Below are 23,656 nucleotides of genomic sequence, written 5' to 3' on the forward strand. Positions count from 1 at the left end.
GCATCGAAATTGACTTTCTGAAGCTACGGGGGGTCCGCTCCATCAAAAAATCTGGGAAAAACTTCCCTACATAAACTGAACTAAACCAGCAACCACTAGATTTCGTAGGTCGCAGTTTATTCGTATATTGCAATCCATTGCATAAAAAGCTTGAGACAAGTAGTCACAGGAGAGATTTTGTTGTTCGCAGTTGAACATCTCCAGATTTAATTCAGAGATTAAAACGCCCTGCATGAACTAAACTAAACCGGCAAGCGTAGGATTTTGTTGACCTTCATCACAATAACATGAAAAATTCAAGCATTTGTCATCTCCACTTCAAAATATGGGATGCAGACGGCACCACACGGGAAAAAAACACAACTCTCACAATATGAACACGTCAAGGGCCACCCATTCAGGCATATACCGATTCAAGACCTACGGAAGACTACATCATGTCATATATATACCGATTCGTTAGAAATTCCGCTGTGGAATGTATCACCTCGTATAGAATGTATACGTATCGTATTATACGGTTAAGTAGTTGTGTGTAATGGTAGCTCGCTGTTGAACACCCACAGAATTAATTCAGAGACTGAAACCCCCTACATAATAGAGAGATAGCTTTTTCTCAGCCCAGGATACCAAGGAAACATCTTATTTTCTGGATATTATGCTGAGGTGAGCTCAGAAAGAAAAGCCGTCTTGTCTCCGCCGGGACTCGAACCCAGTCCCTCTTGAATACCGGGCAAGCATGCTACCATCTACACCACTGGAGACACAACCCTGCCTTCCTTATAATGCGGCGTGAGGCACTGAAGTAGAGGCATTGGTAGCCTCAACCTCAGGAGAGACAGGGTCGTCTCTCCAGTGGTGTAGATGGTAGCATGCTTGCTCGATATGCAAGAGGGCCTGGGATCGAGTCCCGGTGGAGACAAGATGACTGTTCTTTCCGAGTTCACCTCAGCATAATATCCAGAAAATAAAATGTTTCCCCTACATATAATGCTCAAGGCGAGCATCCAGAGGGCAAGAGTTTGATTCCCCAGGCAATACTGTTTTATATTTTAATCGAATTTCAATTAGGCTCCTTCGGCCGATACAAAGGCTATCTTCTCTGTTCCAGATTCTTCTCCCCTCGAATTGTCTTCCAAGAAACAAAAACACAAACACTTTTGTTCACGCAGTTCTTATATCATTAGCACAACTGTATGAAGATACAGCCGCTTTGATCATTAGGGTGTCGCGACTACGATTCGGAAGTTCACTCACAGCCATGTCATCATGAACAGATACATATAAAAGTAGGTGTTAGTGTCACCATTTTTTGACTTTATCGAAATTTGTTTCCATCAATTAACACTAAAACCGAGAGGAGTAAAATTCACATTAGCGTAATTTTATTCGTCTGGAGCAGGCATCTTCAACCTGTTGCTCGCGAGCACCAGGGTGACGCCCCCTGAAGCATCCAGAATACTCGATGCTCGTGTCCGATTCTGAGCTGTTCAACGTCCCAATTTAATTTTACTTTGTACAAATTGCATTTACATAAGGATTAAAATCGCGCCATGATTCCATACACACATGCATACGTTTGCCAATATCGCCGTAAGAGTGCTCTTTTTTTAATGATAGGTAGAGGCAGTTCCCGCGACTAGAAAACGTTTGAAGACCTCTGGTCTGGAGAGAAAAAATGTGTGTGTCGAAATGACAGGCCGAAATGCCTCGAGGAATTCGCGGTTATTATCACGGCCTCTCACATCCTTCAGCAGAACCCTCGGGTCAAGGGTGTTCGTCCTTTAGGAAAGTGCGGGCGATTATATTAGTCTGAAAACTTGTCGCGGGCCACTTACGTTCTACGCAACTGTGTGTCGCGGGTCACTCAAGTAACCTGAGAATTGAACGGGTCACTTAAGTGACATGGGAATGTTCCGTGGGCCACTTAAGTCATGTGGAAATGTGCCGCGGGCCTCTAAGTGCTATAGATCTGTACCACACGTCACTCAACTGATCTGTAAATGTGCCTTGGATCACATAATTGATTTGTCTATATGCCGCGGGTCAATTGAGTGATTTAAATCTATACCGCGGGTCATTCAAGTCATCTGTAAATGGGTCGCATGTCACTTGAGTGATTTGTAATGTGGCGCATTTCACACTCAAGTGATCTGCAATATGCCGCAAGTAATTTGAGTAATGTGGAACTTTGCCATGGGCCGCTAGAGTACTATGGAATTGTACCACGGGTCAGTCAACGATCTGTAAATGTGCCGCTTAGTTCATTTTTTAAAAAGTTCGGTTTGTGTGGTCGCGGATCATGAGTTGAGCATATACGATATAAAGTAATCCTATGGAGGCCCTGGATCATGCCAACACTACCTACAGAAGAAGGCCTCCGCACGAAGCTCGTGACATCACTGAAGAAGGCCATCGCAGTTATAGCCATTGGATATAGCTGGCTGACGCATACGCCATCGTTACCCTTTTTTGTTGTGTATTCAATGGCTATAGGTGAGATCGCATTCTTCAGTGACGTCACAATACGTCCGAGTGGCGGGGTGGTAAGATGCTGCCACGGTCCTGGGTTCGAACCCGAAGAAGGATATAAGTAAGATATCTCCCTAACGAACTTGAGGCGACCCACCAATAAACAGCGCCTTCATTTCCAACCCATCTCATTAATGGCAGTAAATTGCAAAATATCGATAAGGCCAGAGTTGATGTTTGGTGAAATAGTAGTAGTGACGTCACAAGTTTTGAGCGGAGTCCTTCTTGTATATGTGTTGTTGGTCATGCCCGTATGGACCCTCTGCGTTGAGATGGCTCAGGTTCTGCTGCATCCTATATTTCACTTAAGAGTCTTATTCCTCTTTACGGCTTAATTTTTTTATCCACAGTTGTCTGTGGCCCCCCAACCACCTGTTATTGTTCTCCTTCCACTTGATTTTCACCATTGCCCTTCCCCCACCCCCCCATTCGGAATAACCGAGGACCACAGGGTTTGAGAATCACCGCCTTATAGACCTCAACCATCTTAGAAATGCGGAGAAGCAAACCTATCTGAGAGAGTCGTTCCCCCATTCGCGACCTCTCGAGCACCGAATCAAACACAAAAATCGATTCAATAAAGCGAGCAACATATTCTAGATGCCCCATATTAAAGCTGTGGTTCTCAACCAGGGGACCACATCCTCTTCGGGAGGATTTCCCTGAGCTTGGATGAGGAAAGCAATGAACTTCTTGTTTTTAAATTATTATGTGCTGAAGCTATTATTCGGTGAAGGGAGTCCGTGGTCTTCATCTCATTATCTAAGGGGAGGGGGTCCCTGGCTACTATCTTATTGGCAAGAGCGGGTGCCTGGGCTACGTCTTATTGGCAAAGGGGCAGAGGCACGCCCAGGGTGTGCGGGCGCACACCCTGGGCCTCTACTTCTGGAGGGCTTCGCCAAACCCCAACTGTACACTTTTTCTAATTTAAGGGGTACAATATCTCCTTCTGTACTTGAGGCCTCAACCGACCTTAATCCGTCTCTGCAAAGAGGGTCCCTGGCTTTCGTCTTATTGACACAAAGGGTCCGTGGCAAACAAACGGTTAGGAGCCCCTGTACAAAGAGATTTTCGTGATCTAGACCCAGTGTTTAGACCCAAAGTGACCCTTGATCACCCCTTGAGCACCCCAAGACCATATCGCCCCTTGTCACGTGACTAAGAGCGTTAGATGGCGCATATCCTTTCAACTCTGCACCAAACTGACTTATCCCTATTAATGATGCAGGTATTCGCAACCGATAGACGAGAACATGAATGGAAGATCCCTAGCGTCGATGTTGTTGGCAGCGATCGTGTACGCGTCCGCGTGCATTGCCGAGAAGCGTCAATCGTCGTCGCAAACGCCATGTTGCTGCATCGGTGACTTCGTCAACTCTCCTTCACTGACGGCGGCGCGCTGCCCGAGGAACAAAATCAATTCCTCCGCGGCAGCAACGAAGTATTTCGAATGGCTCGACGCTGAAAACTCCGAGTGGAACAATAAGATATCCAAAGTGGATTGGAACTACCAGACCAACATCACGGACGAGAACAACAAGAAACTGGTATGTACCAAAATCTTATGATCATATTGAACACACAACACCTTTTCTTCGCCCCTTCCATTAAAACGTTCGTCTCCTGTCGAAATTCTCGACATTTGTTCAACCGGTGTTGCACCAGCTCTTCGTCCTTGAAGAGCGTTTCGTCCGAAGTTATCACTTCACGTGGCAAGAAATTTGGTTGTCTCTATTTAACGAGTCGGCGATAAATCTGGTAACCTCGTCCTAATCAAACCGCACGTTAGAAAAAGGAAGGGGAAAGGAAAAAATATATAAAAGGAAAGAGTATAATAGATAAAGTAGATAACAGTGTTTATTAGAGTCATCTTTTCACATTCACCCGTGTATTACGCCCGTGATCGTAAAGAGGTTGAGGGGTCCGGACTCTGTCTTCCAAGGCCACTTTTACAAGACGTTGGGCCGTTGAGAAGAATAATAGTCTTAATAATTTCTAGGATAACGTAGCCCCGATTTTATAGATTCTGTGGGAAAGGGGAAATTAACATCCGAAAATTCATACTTTATTGCAAAACATACAGGAATTCTGAACAATATCTATGCAAAATAATATTGACACAATTAAATTTAACGAGGAAAAAAATTAATCAAAGTTTCGAACTGAATTTTTTTTTAAATGCCCGGGGCGACCACCGATAGATGGCGCCTTCATTTCTCACCCAACTCCATTGGTTGGAAATTGTGTATGGCGATGTATGACCGGAGTTGGTGTGCGGTAAAGTAGTGCATTAATATGCAATTCACAAAAAAAAGGTGACGTATACGTGAGATGAATATTTGTGTGCGTGAATGACTCTAATTAATTAAGACAATTATATCATGACAAAAAATTGGAACTTTGCCTGGTTATAATTTATAAAAAAAATTGACACGCTTTTAAGACAAACAATATTTTAATTGGTCGACTGGTCAATGCCCCAATTCGCATCCAAAGACCACTCGACCTCAGCAAATACAAAGGCGAACTCTCCGGACGACCAAACATAAACATCACCCTTTCAACGACTCACATGTGTGATTTCTGACCACAAGGGCCTGATGACGGCTCTTCAGTGTAGAGCTGAAACGTGTCGGCCAGTAGACCGATGAAAATTTTATTTGCGTTAAAAACGTGTCAATTTTTTGTCTCAATCATAATTATGTTTTTATATAATTTTTAAGTTTGAAAATAATCTTAATCTTTGTGACTTCAGTAGAAATAGAAAAGTCATACCTCGTTGAAAATATTTTGAGGGGATGTCCTGTAAAATACGAGTCATATGGTCATCCTACCGTATTTCCCCGCATGCCGGGAAACAGTGAGGGAGACCACCATGCCGTTAATACCCACATTTTCCAGCATGGGAAAATTCTTGAATATCTTTATTGTAAAAATCCATTGAATTGGCTATTGTATATTACGTCATTTTTCCCGACATGCCGGAAACGGACCAGACCCCCTAATATTCAGAAAAAGCTGGTGCACCTCGATTTTCACGGCATGCGGGGGGAATACGATGTTTCTGGCGCACGAGCGGCAGCAATATGGTATATCTGGCCCGCGGACTGAAAAGGTTGTGTACCCCTGCTATATACAGTCGAATCCCGTTTTAACGAATACCATTATAGCGAAAATCTCGTTTTAACGAACACTTTTCTAATTCTTCAAATAAGTTTACATAGGAACAATGATAGGTAACCTGGAATTCCTTTAAACGAAGTGATTCCTCCGGTCTCTTGGCGTTCGTTATAACGGGATTCGACTGTACTGAATATTTTATTATGAAGGCTTCATTCGTTTTGTCAAAGCGTCCATAGCCTTGATTTTACTGTCACAAGTGGGGTCCGTGGAACAGAAGAAGTTAAGAACCCGTGACTTGGAGCCAAATAGGCTTGAGGACATGAGTAAAGCGCCTTCTCGTCGTTAAGGAAAAAACAAGTCAATTTATAGGTGCTGAATTTCTAAGGGTTCCTTTATAGTTGCAAGTGTGTGTTGATTGATTAATATACGGTTGTGAGTATTATTACAGATAGAGGAAACGCTTAGACGCCAAGCGTTCGGCAAAGCAGTTTGGGAAAATGTGACGTGCTTCGCTTGGGAGCACTTCAAGAACCGAAAACTCCGGAGAGCCTTCAAACTGATGTCGGTCCTTGGTGACGCCGCTCTGCCCGAGGACAAATACAAAAAGGTCAGTTATCATCATATTCATAGATTATGCGCTGTAACGGAAGCTTTTTTAGAACATTTGTAACACTTAATAATCCAGGCTAATTGGTTCGACAAAAATATGTGCAGTATTATGAAACACGTTGTCCGCTAGAGGTCTCTTTGCGTGGAAACTACTAAACCGCACATGCCTATCGTGCGTGTCTGGATAAATTTCATCGTGGTAATGTAGTGCATCACCACGGTCACGCGATTCACCGAAAGGAAAATTCGTCAACGACAGTTTGCCACCGAGAGGTCGCGTGAGTGAGTCAGTGAGCAATTGAGCTCGCGAGTGAGTGGGTAATTGAGTAAGCGATTGAGAAAATGAGAGCAAGTAAACGAGTCATTAAACGAGTAAGCAACTGTGTGAGTGAGCAATTTACTCACTCACTACCTTTCTAATCACTCGCTCACTTAGTCTGTTAAATCAGTCGTTTGACCCAGGACCGTAACTAGGTATTTTGCCGCCCCCCCCCCCATCACGTTAAAATTCAATAATTTTATAATTATTTATATTTATATTTGCTCCCACCTAAAACTGCCACTCCTTAAATTTTGCCACCCGGGGCTCTGTTGCCCTCCCCGCCCCCTAGTTCCGACCCTGGTTTGACCGATGGTTACACCCGAACATCCTACATACAAAAACCAGCAGGGTTCCATGCTGATTGTATACATCGTATACGGTTGTATGAGCCACCTTGCCCAGTATGCTCGCAGTCAATGATTGCGAGTATGTACCAGATAAAAATGGTCATTAATTCAGCCTAGAGACTCGGCTGAATTAATGACCTTTCCTGACCATTGAATTTGTTGACACTATTGCACACAGAACCTCCTAGTTCTATAAAAACTTGGATGATAACCCTTATTCTGAGGCTTTCACAGTGAGTACCGGGATTTTATTTTGACCACTCAGTGTGCATAAAACATTTTCCGGTTTGCACCAATTCGTTAGAAATTCCTGCGAGAAATGGTTAAGAGGCGCATGTGCGGTGAAGTAGCAGCAATGAGGGGAAAGGAGAGAATTGAGTTTCAATTAACTGTTTCTTGTATTTCATCTATATTACAGCAAACAGAGCTGGTGAATAACATGACTGAGAATTTCGGCACCGCCAAAATCTGCGGATTCAAACGCAAGAAGGTCGAAGAAACTGGCCATCGCAATACAACCAATAGCAGAAACAAATCGGAGGAGTGCAATCTACAAATGGAACCGGGTGAATACAGTTCTAGTGTTATACAATGTCTCGTAACAATACAATAATGTCTCGTAACTGCATGCCGGGCTGTCCTAACCCCCAACACCCCCATCCGACTGGAAGCTACTATACCATATATGTGCAACCCATGACCCCCGGTGCCGGCACCAGGCATGAGGTGACGAGGCAGCCGCCTAGGGTGGTGTGTTTACAGGGACGGCATTTGCCTTATGACAGATTTGTCACGACGGTGTTTTCACTTTCGCACATCGAAATCATTTTGACGAGGGGAAAGTGGTAGTTCATAAATAAGCGCAAGTAAATACAGATATAGACCTACTTTTGAAACGCTCTATTCACCTCTTCGCTATATTCAATGCCCAATTCTCAATACAGCTCCTTGCTTGCATTTCCAAAAAGTGCATACGTGATGGGAATTTGGGAGCATCTGGTTCTTGTTTCCGCCCCACCCCAGTGGGTCGCGACACACGCTTAGAGAACCACTGTATTAGGATAATAGACGTGAAGAAAGAAAACTCTTTTCAGATAATCGTATCCAAGGAGCGGCAAACGATTATGCGCCTTAGGTGGCAAAATTTAAAATTAATGGCCGGCCCTGCGCGGGCCCAATGTGGCCCTCGACCTCGAACATAATTTTGCAAAAATGAACTGAAAATCTATGCATTTCCAATATCGCTTAAGTGACCGCACAGTTCAGTTTCAGATCACTTAAATTACCCGTGGCACAGTTCCAGAGCACTTAATCGACCCGCGGCACATTTACAGATCACTCAAGTAGCCAGCGGTGTTGTTCCAGATAACTTGATTAAGTGTTCTGCAACACGTTTTCAAATCAATGAAGTGGCCCGCTCTCTCCTAAAGATTGAACACACTTGTACGTAATACCCATTTACGAATCTCATTATCATATCATTCCCTACAATCCCTATGCACCTGAGGCCCCGGATAGTATCTGATTGGGTTCATGAAGCATGGGATCGGATCCAAGGCAATGTATCGGAAGAAACGACTAATCATGTTGGTTTTAGGATCGTCCCGTATTTTACAATACGTCCCGCACTTGCCGATTGATTCCATATTATCTGTCACTTTGGGAGGGGCGATCGCCTCCATCGCTACCTCTGGATCCGCGCTTGGGCATGGGCCAGCACTAAAAGACAAAGCAAATGAGAGATTGTACTCAAGAATAAACCGTCTTCAGAAAAGTATGTATGGTCCCCACAACGGTGGTGTTGGCAGGGCTCCAGCGTGGGGGCCCAGGGGCAGTTCGAGAAAAAATCTTTACCCAAGTGGGAGCTACTTTTGGTGTCCACTGTTTTTTGATCGATAAAGCTTTTTTTATCCTTACAACTTAGATTTAGGACCCCTCTTAAAGCGCATGCGGCGGCCGAGCACGAATCTTGTTTCAGTTTTTTTACACTGTAAATTTACTATAGAGAGAGAGGCCCACTCGGCTATCCCCTCTCACATCCCATGCAGCGCCGGCACCATAAACCATCACACTCAGGCCCCGTGCAGGCACGCATCCAAGGCTAGAGAGCAAAACGAAGTCACATCGTTCATCTTACCAGACCAGCGCACACCCGTTCCCCCCCCCCCTTCGCCTTCCGAATGCAAGCAAGTCCGGATAATACGCGACGATTGGCTGCAATTCGTTTCCCAGCCTAAAAGTACACCCGCTTGTGCGACTCGGCTCACTGCCACGTGACATGTGTCTATGCGGCGCAGCCTCCACCTTCTCACATGTAGGGTCCATAATACGATATCCTAATTCCAGGCCTGCATGTGCTGATCAGGTTGGATTGCCAATTACTGTAATTTAATACTCGCATTTTTCGCAATTTTCCAGATCTGAAGAGAATGATGGCGGAAAGTCGCGACTACGACGAGTTGGCATACTTGTGGAAATCTTGGCGAGACGTCGCCGGTAAACCCGTCAGGAAACATTTCTGGGAATTCAAGAAGCTCAGCAACGAGGCCGCAAAGCTCAACGGTCAGTCCCCGTCAGCTCGTTGATGTGAATCAAGTGTAAATTGAATGATTTTTTTGGAACTAATTCGTTTTTTTCTTCTCACCGAAGGCTTTGAGGACACTGGAGCCATGTGGCGAGAGGGATACGAGTGCTGTATATTTGAAGACATCGTGTCCAGGCTGTGGGATCAGGTGAAGCCTCTGTACCAGCAACTTCACGCTTACGTCCGACGGAAGCTCAGGAACTGTTATGGTTGCGACAAGATCCAAGAATGCGGACCTATTCCGGCTCATATTTTAGGCGAGTTAACCTCAATTTTGATTTTCTCATGTACAATAATAGGTTTTTGTTCAAGAAATTAGTTCTCCGTGACGTCCATCCGGACAAATCTTAGTGAAGCGAAGAGTTGACATCGATAGACTCGCACAGCAATTAACATCAATTACGGAATACTCGCTAAACCCGAGGGCTCGTGGGCCAAATGTGTCCTTCGGAGTAATCCGATGTGGTGCTCGACCTCAAACATGAATTTGCAAAAATGAACTAAGCGGAGCATTTCCAGACCCCCGCGGCCCAGTTTCAGCTAAGGAACTTCCGGTGCATTTCCACGTCACTTAATACTGGCTCGTGACATAAGGGCCCGTCCTAGAAATTCTGCCACTTGCGGCTAATAATACAGGGTGTTTCAAAAAGAATCACCCGATTTGAAATGCATATATTACGAAAAATATTGAACATAGACACTTAAGATTAATTATATATTACACGGCTAATCAAAGTTTTTTTACAAACCAAATTAAAGATGCTCAATATGTCCACCTTGGGATGCACGGCATATGTGTCTATATGTGTATATGTCTATATGCGGTAGTCAAATACGTCCCAAACTTTTGCGAGCACGTTTTGAATCCACGGCTGCTGTTATGCGTATCTTCAATTCGGCTAATGTAGCTGGAGGCTTACAGAAAGACAAAATTTACTTTTAATGAAAATCCAAGAATCACGCGCTCCTTATTTTCTGCTTTTGAAATCGTGATTCTCCGCGTTATGTTGCTCACAAACGCGTATCATAAAAGAAAAGTATTTCTTACTTTTTTACTTATACGTTGCTGCGAAATTTTCTAGCAAAGTGACATCGCGCGTTGATTTCATACGTTTGTCACTAGCAGCGTAGAAGGCAGGAGAGAACAGGGAGGGGATGGGGGCGTGCCCTCCCCAAGATGATAAAAAATTAAAGATATTTTCAAATATATTGTAGTAAAAAAAATTAAAATATTGAAAGAAAATACCTTTCTACTGCGTTTTCTACTTCTCTGTTAATTTAAAACGTTTCTGAAGGTTAGTAGCTCAAAATTTCTCTGGGAGAGATTTCTTGTACTTCCCCGGATCCCATGTGCCCCCTCTTAAAGGTCAATCTTGCTCACGCCAATGCTCGTGACCGGGGTGCAGGGTATTGCAATGTGGTAGGCGTGGTGCATCTTGGGTAACGAAAATTCTACCGCCAGTCGTTGTACCACTTGATCACTGTTTGGCGCAGCATAACCTTCATGGTCCTAGCACCAATATAAAACAAACTCCAATCCAATCCGAAAGTGCATATGCACCCTAGAATGATTGATGGCACATATCGCGGCAAATCCGTCGGAAAAATATGATAATTTGTTTTGGTGAGGTGCTCCCTAAAAACACCCTCGACCGCACATTCTATGGTCAAAAATTCTAGTTAAGGTGTCTTATATCACCTCTTAAAGTTTATGCCATGAATTTAGAATCACCCTGTATTACATGTGAGAAAGGCATCAATGAACTTGAACCCCTTCCATGCCACCTATCAAATAACACTGTAACAATTCTTTGACTAAAATTAGCGACCGGATTTCGACTAATGTGCCGTATGAAAAAAAAACCAATTTGATATGATACTAATTTATATTTTATAAGCAACTAGCTTTAATACCTGGCACTGCCCGGGTTTTCTTCATTGAGGCTTTTTGGATCACGTGATATCTCCCTCTTTCTTTGAGAGACATACAAACTGTATCCACGTTAACCAATATGACGACTTCCTGCGAGACTCATGAAAGAAACAAATCTACATTTAAAGAAACATAGAAATGAATAGTTTTCTTTTTTAAGGGGCGCTAAGTATTTCTATTTCTCCTTGCACCCCCTTGAACTTCAAGTTATCTATCTCTGCCTGTTTCTGCTTTAAAAAATGCTTAATTAAAGCAATGGAATTTTTTCGATATACTTTACGGACCCATAATTAATTTTAAAATACCCTAACCCACATGAATTTATGCAGTTGAATATAAAAGACACAAAACGGAGACATTAGTTTTCATGCTTGAGGAGATATAAATAAAAAGTTGAAATCAATGTTATTGCATGGATATCCAAATCAAAAGTAGGTCTGGCTAATCACTTCATATTTAATTATCTGGGCTTTGTATCTCTGAGCGAACTCAATATTTCAAAAATCGAGAATTCTATACAATTTTTAAAATTATTGATGTGGCGGAAAATATATATATATATATATATATATAAATTACACAAATTACATAAATTAAATTATATACAAAATTATATATTTATATATTTATATATATATATATATATATGGTGAAAACTGCTTCTGTCAACGTTGTACCGAAAGAAATTCAAACCGGAACATTTTCCGGAACACATGAAGAGAAAATTTTCCGAGACATCAATATAGTGTTGAAAGTAGTAGATGGAATTGAATGTTAAAAATTTTGACAGTCAGTGTACATTCAAAACTCACATTCTGAGTTTTTTTCTTTTTTAATCATTTCTTTTTTATTTCATTAAATAGAATTTAAGCTGTGATTTTGTTCAAAGCCCCTCAGTGCAAGGTAAAAAAAGTTCAAGAGTTTTCCACCGGGGGGCATTTTAGTTACTATCGTGCAGCGCATGTCTGATTTAGTTTATGCCTTGACACTTCCTCTATCTTCATCCATAATTATGACCAGTTGAAGATCTCATTTATAGTGACATATGCGAACATATATCGAGGATTAAAAATGTTCTGCCGTTCAAGCACCGATATCTTCACGGAGCACCAAGAAATCTTTGGCGGAGCACAATTTGGGAACCACTACCCACTTCCCAGCTAAAATAATCATTATGTAGGAGGTCGTGTTCGGGATGGATCGATTCTTTTTCTTATGTGAAATATATTTGAAACTCTATGAGGAATATGGCCCCGCACTCCCATTTATATATATATCTTTCTAACTAATAATTACATATTAATAATTTACATATTACAAAATTATAACAAAGTACTAATAAAGTACAATATTACAATATACAGGGCGTATAGGTAACAGGGTATGACATTTTACTGGCGTCCTAGATGCTTCAATCATTACACTTCACTAACAATTTGAAGTATAGATGGGCAGCACTGAAATATCACGCTAAACACTCAGACTGTTAGGTGCACTCACTTTGTTCCAGACCCTGCCAAGAAGCTGGGTTGGAAGAGATCGCGGCAACGGGATAAGTCCGGTGGCAGAGCCCCTGGCGTTCATTCATTCATGGCGTCCTAGAGGCATACTTCCAGCTAGAAAATATATCCAAACAGTATGTAGTACTCAGGTATGTCATTCATGTTGCAAGAGGTTGCAGTTATTAAAATTTAAAAAAAAATAACTTTTTATATACCGTCCTCGTGTGCCCAAAAACCCAATTGGCGAGTTGTTGTCCTGTCTCTCCCGATGCCAACTAAAAAAAATCCACGTTTCTAAGTGCAATATTCGCAGAGATATTCGAATTCGAAAAACGGAGGAAAGGTGGGAAAAACAACATTAAAAAAATGCGGATAAAACGGTTTTTCCGCGATTAGAGCTGTTTTTAAAACCTGAATACTACACGCTATTTGGATACCTTTTCTAGCCTCTGGGACGCCAGTAAAATGTCATATGCATGCCCTGTTACCTATGCACCCTGTATAGCTAGAAAATTCCGATGGGAGGTGAAGTGGACCTTTTAGAGAGGTCATCCCTTCATAGAGGTTTGTTTATAATGTGTATATAGTAATGGAGGAATATATTTTTTCTATTCCGCAGGGGACATGTGGGCCCAGCAATGGGGTAACATTGTGGACATCGTGAGGCCATTTCCCGAGAAGCCATCAATGGACGTCACTCCGGCACTGAAAGCCAAAGTTATTGACGTTTTTATGTATTTAAATAATTTTTGAATGTTTTCTCCCGTCGTGGTGCATCGACGAGCTGCTTATCGTTCCCTTGATGCAGATCAGAGCATTCGACGCGTGGTTCTAAGACCTAATTCGTCCTTTTATCTCATCAACCGTTCGTCGTAGAGGTTTGGTTCCAATTCAAAAAACGCCCAAAATGCATTCAGAAATCACTTCGTACCAGTTTAGTTTTGAGAGTGAAAACTCAGGGTGTCGCAAAATAAAAAATCTAAATTTTTGTGCGGTCCGCCAGGTTCTCTATTTTCCAATTGGAAAGTTGTCTTTTCTGAGCCCAACATAAAAATCTCACGTTTCTGAGATATCTGAATTCAAAAAAATCGGAGAACAATTGGGAAAGAAAAACATGAAAATGGGGAAAGATAGCGTTGTCCGTTAGTTCATTGCGTTCGTTACCAAGCGAGGCTGTGTAAATTTGAATTTTTTTTTTTTGTGGGGGGGGGGGGGTTCAGAAAAGACAGGGCAACAACTTTTTGATTCGAAGTTAGAGAATGGGGGGACTAAATAAAAATACAGATTTTTTTTTATTCTGTGACACACTGTATTTTCACTCTCAAAACTGGTACAAGATGATTTCTGAATATATTTTGAGCATTTTTTTTCAAATTGGAACCATACCTCTACGTCGAACGGTTGATGAGATAAAGGCCGAATTAGGACTTACAGGACACCCCGTACATAATTAAATCCCAATTTAGTGGCTCATCGGTGTATAAAAGTGATGATCTGTTCCAAACTGAGCACACACTATTCCTAACCAGCAGGGAACTCGTCTGGCTTTCGCTTCTGATCTGTCGGTCTATGCACACACGCTCACCCGCTACTGCAGTTAACTGCCACGCTTTGGCTCGCGAGGAGGATTAGAGAGCATCAACTTTTGCAAGCTCCCAAAGATCTTTAAATACAGTGGAAATCCCCCCCCCCCCATAACAGACACGTGTTATGAAGCACTTTTTTCCCCGAATCGCATGTACTTCACGCCTTTTTTTACAGTTCCCGTTTGCAGAAAACCTTTCGGTCCCGTGGATGTCCGTGATCAAGAGGTTCCACTGAATCTGTATTACGTGTTCTGATATCACATCATCCCCCCCCCCCCCCGCCAAAGTGTCCAATTCACAGAAGAAGGTTCGACATAAATCCCTTTGGTGTACTGACAGCCACCGACTCGTCTGTCATACCGTCTAAATCAGTGTTCCTTGATTGAATTTAATCAAAACTGCATTTATCGAGAACAACAATTTTATAAGGTGGTTTTATAAGTTAATCTCTGGACCCTTTGGCTAGGGTGGATCCAGAGGGCTAGCGTGATCGTTCTTCCCGAGAGCCGGATCGTATATAAAAATAACCGTCCCTTAAAATGCGGGACGATCCATTGAGCCTGCACTACAAATCGCCTCTTTCCCAACGTATCACCCTGAATCCGCGCCTGTTTTGGGCTAGAAATCAGTGAGCTTCCTTCTTGTGGGTGTGTGTGTGTGTGGGGGGTTCAGTGCAAGGCTGTCAACATCATGGATCCTCGAGCAAAGTAATATTCTTCTGGGACACCATACTTACCTGGAAGTATATGTAACAGATACACAATATTTGCATGCTTACTCTCGAAGATCACAGTACGAACACCGGATCTCATCATGTAGGCCTCTTATGCTCATGAGGTTAAAATGCCCATGCGTTAAAATTGTTCAGGTTCCATGGGCAGCTCTGATGAATTTTAAAAGATTACATTTCGCAAAGTCGTGTTTCTTTGCTACACATTTCCCTCAAAATTTCATTTCTTCACAGATCCCTGGCCCCTTTAACTACTTGTCGTGGCTCTCTTTGCACTCAATTTTCACCCGTGGCTCCCTTTGGGATATCCTAGGACCACGTGACGCCATGTTGAAAAACACTGTTCCACATAAATACACCTGAGTTCAGCCAGACACACGAGTGCACGAAGTGTGGATTCCAAGGGCCTTCTTTTTGTTGTTGCATGTATATTTCTTCTATGCACACGCAGAATATGACTGTTCTGAAAATGGTGAAGATGGCCGAAGAGTTTTTCACTTCGCTGGGACTGAAGCCGATGACGAAGGCGTTCTGGAACAAATCTATATTCGAAAGGCCCAAAGGCAGGAAGATGGTTTGCCACGCGTCTGCCCACGATTTCTCCGATGGTTTGGACTTCAGGTAATACTCAGGTCTTTCGTGACCAACTTCTCAATGCTTGGGGGCAACTTTCTCAACCCCGGGGTTCGACGAGAATTAATGACATATCGCGCAAATATGAGTAACTTGAGGCATGTAGAACCGCACTGGGGGCCACTTCAGTGCTCTAAAACTGAGCCGCACGTCACTCAAGGGATCTCTAAATGGGCCACGGATCGTTCAAGTGTTGTGGAACTGTGTCGCGGGTTACTTAAGTGATGTTTGAATGTGAAAATGATCTTTGAGGCCTACTTCAGTGACCTGAAATGTGCCCTGGGCCACTTAAATGCTCTGGAATTGTGCCACGGGTCATTTAAGCGTTTTGTAAATGTGCCGTTTAGTTCATTTTTACAAAATTAGGTTTGAAGGGGGCAAACCACATCAGATAACCTTAATGGCCACATTTGGTCTGCGGTCAAGGGTTTACCATATATGGCTTAAAGGGTGGGTCACAATGAATTTCTTAAAAAGAAAGTTTGGCTTCTTAGCCCTTCAAATAGCATTGAAATTAACAGAAATCGATTATAATAATATATAAGGTTTATATTAATTTTCTTTCGAAATTTTAATTTTTTTTTAAAGTTTTTTGCATTAAAAAACGATTTTTTTTTTGTCTGGGGGAGGCGCACGAGCCCCCTATGCCTCCCCTCCCGCGTACGTTTCTGATCCCAAATATGCGTTAGGAGGTAGGGAGCAGTGCTGACGAAATTTTGCTGACAAGGAAGGTCAGAGTTTTGCTGACTTTTGCTGACAAGGGGGGTAAGGGGGTCAAAAATGGCTAAAAATTTGCTTACGTAATACTTGAAAGACCCCTTTTTAGTGAGTCTCAATTACAAAATGAAAATACTGACCAAATTTAATATATTTCACTTCAGTGGTTTCGGCTCGGCGTAATTTCTCTATATAACCTTTGAACCCAGGACATGTTGTTACTGTTAGTCAGGACATGTTATTTTATATGCATAAAATAAACATGCATAATAATTAAAGTTGAATTTCACCTCTTGGAGAGCACCGGGATGGTCCGGAGGGTAGAAAAAAATTCGCTTTTCATAGAGCTATTTGTTATTGGCTTTTTACAGTATTTTATTCCACAGTTGAAGGTATACCGGTAGTTTGTCAGTGTAATAATGATTCTTACTAATCTGCGTGAAATGTTGCGTTTCAATATGCAATGAATATGATTATGTTTCGTAAGCGTACGTCGTTAATTCTCGCTCAGGATCAAGATGTGCGCAGACAGAACCGAGAATGATTTCATCACTATTCACCATGAGATGGGGCACATTCAGTACTTCATGCAGTACGCGCATCTGCCTCACGTTTTCCGAGACGGAGCGAATCCTGGTGAGTGATGAAAACTCAATACATATGAATTACCACAGTCGAATCCCGTTTTAACGAATACCGTTATAGTGAAAATATCGTTTTAACGAACACTTTTCTAATCCTCCAGATATGTTTACATAGGAACAATGAAAGAACCTGGAATTCCTTTATAACGAAGTGATTTCTCCGGTCTCTTAGAGTTCCTTATAACGGGATTTCGACTGTATATAGGTACAATCCCACTCTTACAAACGATTCCATTTGTAAGAGTACAGATTAATACTAGCAATCCATATGTAAGCAGTGGAAGCAGAACCGTCTCAACAGTATTCAAGTGCCCCTTCCTCAAGAGTACCAGCCTAATAATCTAGCGCCCGAGTAGCGTAGTGGTAAGATGCTCGTCTTCGACTATGAAGTTTACCATCAAGGTCCACGGGTTCGAATCCAGGCAAAGAACGTCAGAAGTAAGTTCTTTATCGCCTGAGGCGACCACCGATAGATGGAGCCTTCATTTCCCAATCAGCTCCACTGGTTGGAAATTGCCGTATGGCGATATATGATTGGAGTTGGTGTGCGGTAAAGTAGCCCTACAATTTAACATACTTAGTTTTAAAAAATCATTGTACTGGATCTCCCATGTTCTCCCCATGCACCTGAAGCTCCCGTGGGACGGATAAAATAATCAATCATTCTTACTTTGAAAATTATTCATCTTTACATAGAAAAAAATTAAGGCATTTTGAAGAAAAGAAAAATCTTTTCTCTCTCTCATCTTCTTAAGGTTTCCACGAGGCCATCGGTGACGTCCTCGCCCTGTCGGTGTCGACTCCGAGTCACATGAAGAAAATCGGGCTCCTCAAAGACGTTGCCGACGATCCAGGTACGTTAAGTTCATTTACGGAAATTCGGCACAGACGTTCACCCCCCAGACAGGCCGGGCCCAAGTGAGTGACTTGATCACCCATACTGTCACCCATTCATACGACCATTCACTTGGTCACCAACCGTCTCACTTAATCACGCATAAGATCACTAACTGGATCACTCATATACGAACACTCACCCCCCCCCCTTTCAGTCATACGGTCACGTCGGATGCGAATTTCTCAGATCCCATTCACACCATACGGAACGTCAGCGTTGTGTCTGTCCTGGTATCTTGTAACGTAACGTCAAATTTGTGTTTTTCAGACAAAATAACTATGTATTTTATAGAAATTCTTAACGGTTGATGACGCGTGATGATGTCGGTCTAAGGCGACTCTAAAATACCGAGCGGACTCATCGTCCTCCATCTTAAGAGTGGCAAAACCAATTTTTTGTTCAAAGTGATGTCTAATCATTTGAAAAAAACGGCACAGAGAACAGCTATTTTGGCTGTAGCAATATTATTGACGTCACACTTTGCCCAAATATGGCGGATGAGCCAGCCTAGGGTTTCCTCTAGTTTATGCGATTGCTACGTGCAAATTGCATCAAACGATATTTCCTCGATGCCTCACCAGTGAAAGAGGTTCGGAAAATCGACCTTTAAACGGTTACAGAAACGAATTTCAAATGCATTCTCGCTGGATATACATTTTGGCTTCTTCAATTTTTGCAGAATCAGATATCAATTATTTGATGGCCATGGCTCTGAAGAAAGTGGCCTTTCTACCCTACGCATACGCAGTTGATCTATGGAGATGGGAGTTATTCGGTGGCAACATCAAGCAGCAAGACATGAACAGCAGATGGTGGGAACTGAGGTGAGTTTAATGAGGCTTTTCCGAACTGTCTTTGTATATCACCGTGATGTCGAGGAGCAACTTGCTTGTGCACAGGAGGTCAATAAAGGAGGCGGCACTTGGAACACAGATACAGCAGCGCATCGCGTGATCTTCATTTCACACCACCTAACATGTGTGAGGGTTAGTTGATGAAGGATCACCATAAAGTGTGTCATGCATTCAGCTACGATGTTTATCATTGAAAGAGAAAACATTTGATTGTGATGCCGAGGCATCGCTGACCATGTGGTGTTGAAACTCCCCTGTTCGTCCTCCTTTTGTTGGCAAGAACAGCAATGATTTGATGACCAATTGTGCCTCAGATTCTTGAGTGAAGAGTGATACATGGGAATCGGGCTGGCCAAAGTGTCTGACCCCACCCATGATAGGCATGCTTCCCCCCCCCCCCAAGTGTGGGCTGACAGGACTCCAGCGCTGGAGATTTTCTGTTTATTTCACGCTAGAAATTCACTATAGGAAGAGCCCTCAAAAAGTCTAGCCAGAGGTCCGCCAAAAAGTCCAGCTTAGGTAATTCCTGCCTGCTCTCCAGGCAGACTGGCGGTAGTGTGGGCATCGTACTAGACTCTCGTGCTAGACGGCACAGTAGTGGTCGGCTGAAGTTGGTTTTCTGCGGTTTCCCAGCTTCGAGGCGCGAATGCGCGAGCCGATCTCCCATTTAAAAAAGTCTCTCCGCAGAGAGCAGACAGGTATACAACATGAAAATGGCATAACATGAAAATTCAAGCATTTCCATCTTTACTTCAGAAAATGGAAGCCAGATGGCACTATGAACACGAAACAAGCGCGATTCGACAACATAAATACGTTAGAGCCAAGCATACACTCAGAACACACATTCTCCGGCATGTGGTGAGTGAGTAACCGTATGAGTGATTGAGTGGGTTACCAAGTGGGTGAGTCACCGTGTGAGAAAGTGAGCAAGTGAGTGAGCAAATGAGTGAACCAGTGACCGTATGAGTGATTCGCTCACCTGCTGACTCGCTAACACTCTTACTCAGTAACTCTCTGATTCACTCGACCATTCACAACGTCACTTTGTCGGTGAATTTTCCGCACATGGGTGGTGACCACTCCATTGGAATGCTCGAGATCACCTTGCTCAGAATATGCTGCTCCACCTCCCGCACAAGTGTTTCAAAAAAAGTGTTCAAATTTCATGTCTCACTAGTAGCATTCCTTCAACTGGTTTTCATTTGCTATAACGGCCTAGTCTTATGCATACGTACACATTTCAGGTTGAAGTACCAGGGTGTATGTCCTCCGGTGCTTCGAACGGAAGACGATTTCGATCCGGCTGCAAAATACCACGTGTCGGCAAACGTCCCTTACATCAGGTGGGCTCTGCATTCTCTCACGAAGCTTCTGAAAACAATTTCTTCACACAATGACATTCATTATATAATAGTTTACTGATATGGTTTACACATTTTCCAGGTATTTCGTGAGCTTCATCCTGCAGTTCCAGATACACGAAGCCCTGTGCATAGCCGCTGGTGATCTAGGGCCGCTTCACAAATGCGATATTTACCAGTCCAAAGAAGCCGGCAAGCTTTTCAGGTGAGAGGAATGAATACGTTTTTTCCCTTTAATGATTTCCCGAAACGTTGAAGGGCGTCCAACTACCTCCTCGTAGTGTTACTGTATACCAGGGGGTGTTCAACTTCCGTTGCAGATCACTTTAGTAACCCGCGGCACAGTTCCAGACCATTGGCACATTTCTGCATGTCTTAAGTGGCCCGTGGCACATTCCCGGATCACTTAAGTGGCCAGGGACATATTTACTGATCAACGCCGCGGCACGAGTAGCCCGTGACACGTTTTCAAACTAATGAAGTGGCCCGCACTCTCATAAATGTCGAGTCGTATATAAGATAAGCAATTTTGCTCAAAAATTCGTTCCAGTATTGGAGGGGGTGGGCTTATATACGGGTTGGTTTCTGTGTGGAGAAAAATCCATTTCGGATTTTAGCAAGATCATTTTTGCAGCAGGGGAATTTCAGTCCGTCGCAGAATGTGCCTTCCCCCCCCCCCCCTGAAAACTGGGCCACCCGCCATCTTTGCAGCATTATGAGCTCACAGGCCGAGCAATGCAGAGAGATCTCCAACCAGTTGAACACAACAGATGGTCATTACTATGGAAGGTTTTTTAGGGCTCCTCTCATGCACCTAGACTCCACCTCCGCAGGCTTATTTCAAGGCCTGTTTATCGCATGGGCAAACGGGGCACGTACCCATGGCCCACAAATTTGTAGGACCTCAAAAATGCCTGTCTTATGTATTCTAGGTACAGCTCACATGCCCCCCCCCCTCTCCGTACGCCTCTGCCTCAAAGAAGACTGCATATAAGTGACCCAAAATTTCACCTTTGCCCAGGTCCCGAACTTTAGCGGAGCCCTTGGTAATTGCTCAGGTGGCCCATGCAATAAGACAGCTGTGCGCAAAAGTACACCATTTTATAACCCGATGACACATGAACGAAAGCCATCTCGCATATTTGGCCAGCACACTGTGGAGATTGTGCACTCTCCTGACTTCTTGATCCACGTGATAGTCATATGAAAGCATTGCTGCTGTATCGTGAAAAGTGTCGGCCGAATAATTAGGAGGATGAAAAGCATTCTCAGGCATGGCCTGGGTGGCCTCATGTCCACGGTGGAAACCCTATGTATGATTAGATCTGGTACTATGATTTCCAAGGATGGTAGTCGTTCTGCCGGGCCGGGGCTGGGTCCTGGCCGGCGTGCTAGCTGAGGGCGATGCTTTGCGACGGCTAACTTCTTGAGGAAACAAAGAGTGGCAAAATTAATGTTTGCTGGGCCGGGATAATATATATTATACCGATCCCGGCCCAGGATAATATATTATTATCCTTAGAGTGTATATTTTAGTGCGTCGCTCTAACGTATTTACGATGCTAGAGTTACGCATGTTTTGTGTACTAGTGGCGTTGCCATATTTTAAAAGTGAAGATGGGAAAATACCTGAATTTATTTGTTATGTGAGTATCGTTTAGAACAAGGGGGTTCTTGACCTATGGGTCGTGATCCAAACTTGGGTCTCGGGAGCTTCGTGTTTGGTCGTTAAAATCCATTAACAGCTAGGAGCTTTCCAATGAGTCCCGACCAGGACCAAAACTTGATTCGTAGGGGCTTCCGAGAGGTTCGTACAAATCTTTTGCCCTTAAAGCCAGAGATTCTTGAGCTATGGGCCACGACCCAAACTTGATTCGCAGCGGTTTCTAAGATGAGTCGTACGAATCCACTTACACTTCTGTTGTAAATGCATTTATTGCGCCACTGGTTTCATTAATTTTGGGAAACAAACAGTACCATGGGTCGCGAGCGGATCTTGTTATTAATTTTGGGTCGCTGTTGTAAAAGGTCAAGAGACCCCTGGTATAGAAAGTCTGCCTTTATGTTACACTCTCTTTTTTTTAACATTATTTTTCTCACTTCTCTCTCTCTCTCTTTGTGGCTCTTAGCAAAGGTATGGCGCTCGGCTGCAAGGAGCACTGGTGCAAAACCATCGAGGTGATGACGGCCGGGAGGTCCAAGAAGTTGGACGCTGGACCGTTGCTGAGGTACTTCGAGCCGCTGTTCAATTTCCTCAAAGAACAGAACCAGCGAGAGAACGAACCTATCGGTTGGGAGAGCGAAGATTCCATGATATGTCCATTTTAGTGAGAAGTCGGAAACTTCAACACTCACCTTCCGATCGTTATCATTGTATTACAACGAGAACAAAAATTGTTTGTCATTAACTGACGATATCGAAGAGTGTATCATGTTGTATTGTGCGCATATATAAAAATAAAGACAACAACAATTTCTGTAGCATTTCTTTGTGGGAGAAATTATTGCCAGGTATCCGTGGCGTTAACAGTTGTATAGACCAGTGGTTCTCAACCTGGGGCCCTATGGCTCCCTTGCGGCCCTGAGATATTCTAGGGGGCCACGGGAGAAAATCAGAAGAAAGGTGATCCCCACGACAGGTGGTGAAGGGAGTCATAGAAAGCTGTGAAGAGAAAAGCTTTAAAAGGGAAACATGAAAAATATTACTACTTTCAGAATCAATCAGAACCGTCCATAGAACCAGGGGCATCTTAACCCTTGGGTCTATGTGGGCATGACCCGGATCTTCATGTCTATAGTGGAGGGAGGGGACTGCACTATATGGGATCTGGTAATATGATTTTTTCATATGTAAGCTGTTGTTTCCAGCTTTATAGATTTATCGTGCAGGTTCGTTGAATCGTCCCGTATTTTACCATATAATTTGACTCCTGGGAGGAATGGTAATACACAATTTGAATCCGTGCCTAGCTAGGATTCCAGATATTGATCTGATTTATTCAAATTTCATTCATAATAAAAAAAAATAAAAGTATCTCAATCTTGGATGAGGGTAGAGGGGGCCCTGGCCTATACAGGGGGGCCACAAGAAAAAATGTTATCCATAGGGGGGCCATGAGCTGAAAAAGGTTAAGAAACACTGGTATAGACCACACAGTGGATCTTGAAATATTTCCCTTCGCTCCACAGCTTCCCTGGCCTTATCGTTTATCCAAGGTTCTCCGAAATATCTTAGGAAAGAAACACTTGGAAACACTGAACGATCCAATATACCAGCT

At 43.2% G+C, this 23,656-nt stretch overlaps 1 protein-coding gene across 2 annotated transcripts in view; it reads left to right on the plus strand.

Moving 5' to 3' along the window:
• The window catches only part of LOC149081113 (angiotensin-converting enzyme-like), a 29,007-nt gene extending 6,145 nt beyond the window's left edge, over positions 1-22,862 (plus strand). For both annotated transcript variants that reach the window (XM_089237900.1, XM_089237901.1), the window contains exons 2-14: positions 3,761-4,079; positions 6,104-6,262; positions 7,352-7,499; positions 9,352-9,495; positions 9,583-9,774; positions 13,572-13,669; positions 15,720-15,889; positions 17,130-17,254; positions 18,018-18,116; positions 18,840-18,984; positions 20,262-20,360; positions 20,461-20,583; positions 22,508-22,862. In XM_089237900.1, the coding sequence (XP_089094026.1) occupies positions 3,786-4,079; positions 6,104-6,262; positions 7,352-7,499; positions 9,352-9,495; positions 9,583-9,774; positions 13,572-13,669; positions 15,720-15,889; positions 17,130-17,254; positions 18,018-18,116; positions 18,840-18,984; positions 20,262-20,360; positions 20,461-20,583; positions 22,508-22,706 (1,995 nt within the window). In that variant the 5' untranslated portion in view covers positions 3,761-3,785 and the 3' untranslated portion in view covers positions 22,707-22,862. The remainder of the gene's footprint in view (positions 1-3,760; positions 4,080-6,103; positions 6,263-7,351; positions 7,500-9,351; positions 9,496-9,582; positions 9,775-13,571; positions 13,670-15,719; positions 15,890-17,129; positions 17,255-18,017; positions 18,117-18,839; positions 18,985-20,261; positions 20,361-20,460; positions 20,584-22,507) is intronic.
• The last annotated feature ends 794 nt before the right edge of the window (positions 22,863-23,656 follow it).

Source organism: Pholcus phalangioides, unplaced genomic scaffold (assembly GCF_987345545.1).
Source record: "Pholcus phalangioides strain wild (caught in Gottingen) unplaced genomic scaffold, Ppha-v1.0 ptg000010l_1, whole genome shotgun sequence".
Classification (NCBI taxonomy): Eukaryota; Metazoa; Arthropoda; class Arachnida; order Araneae; family Pholcidae; genus Pholcus; species Pholcus phalangioides.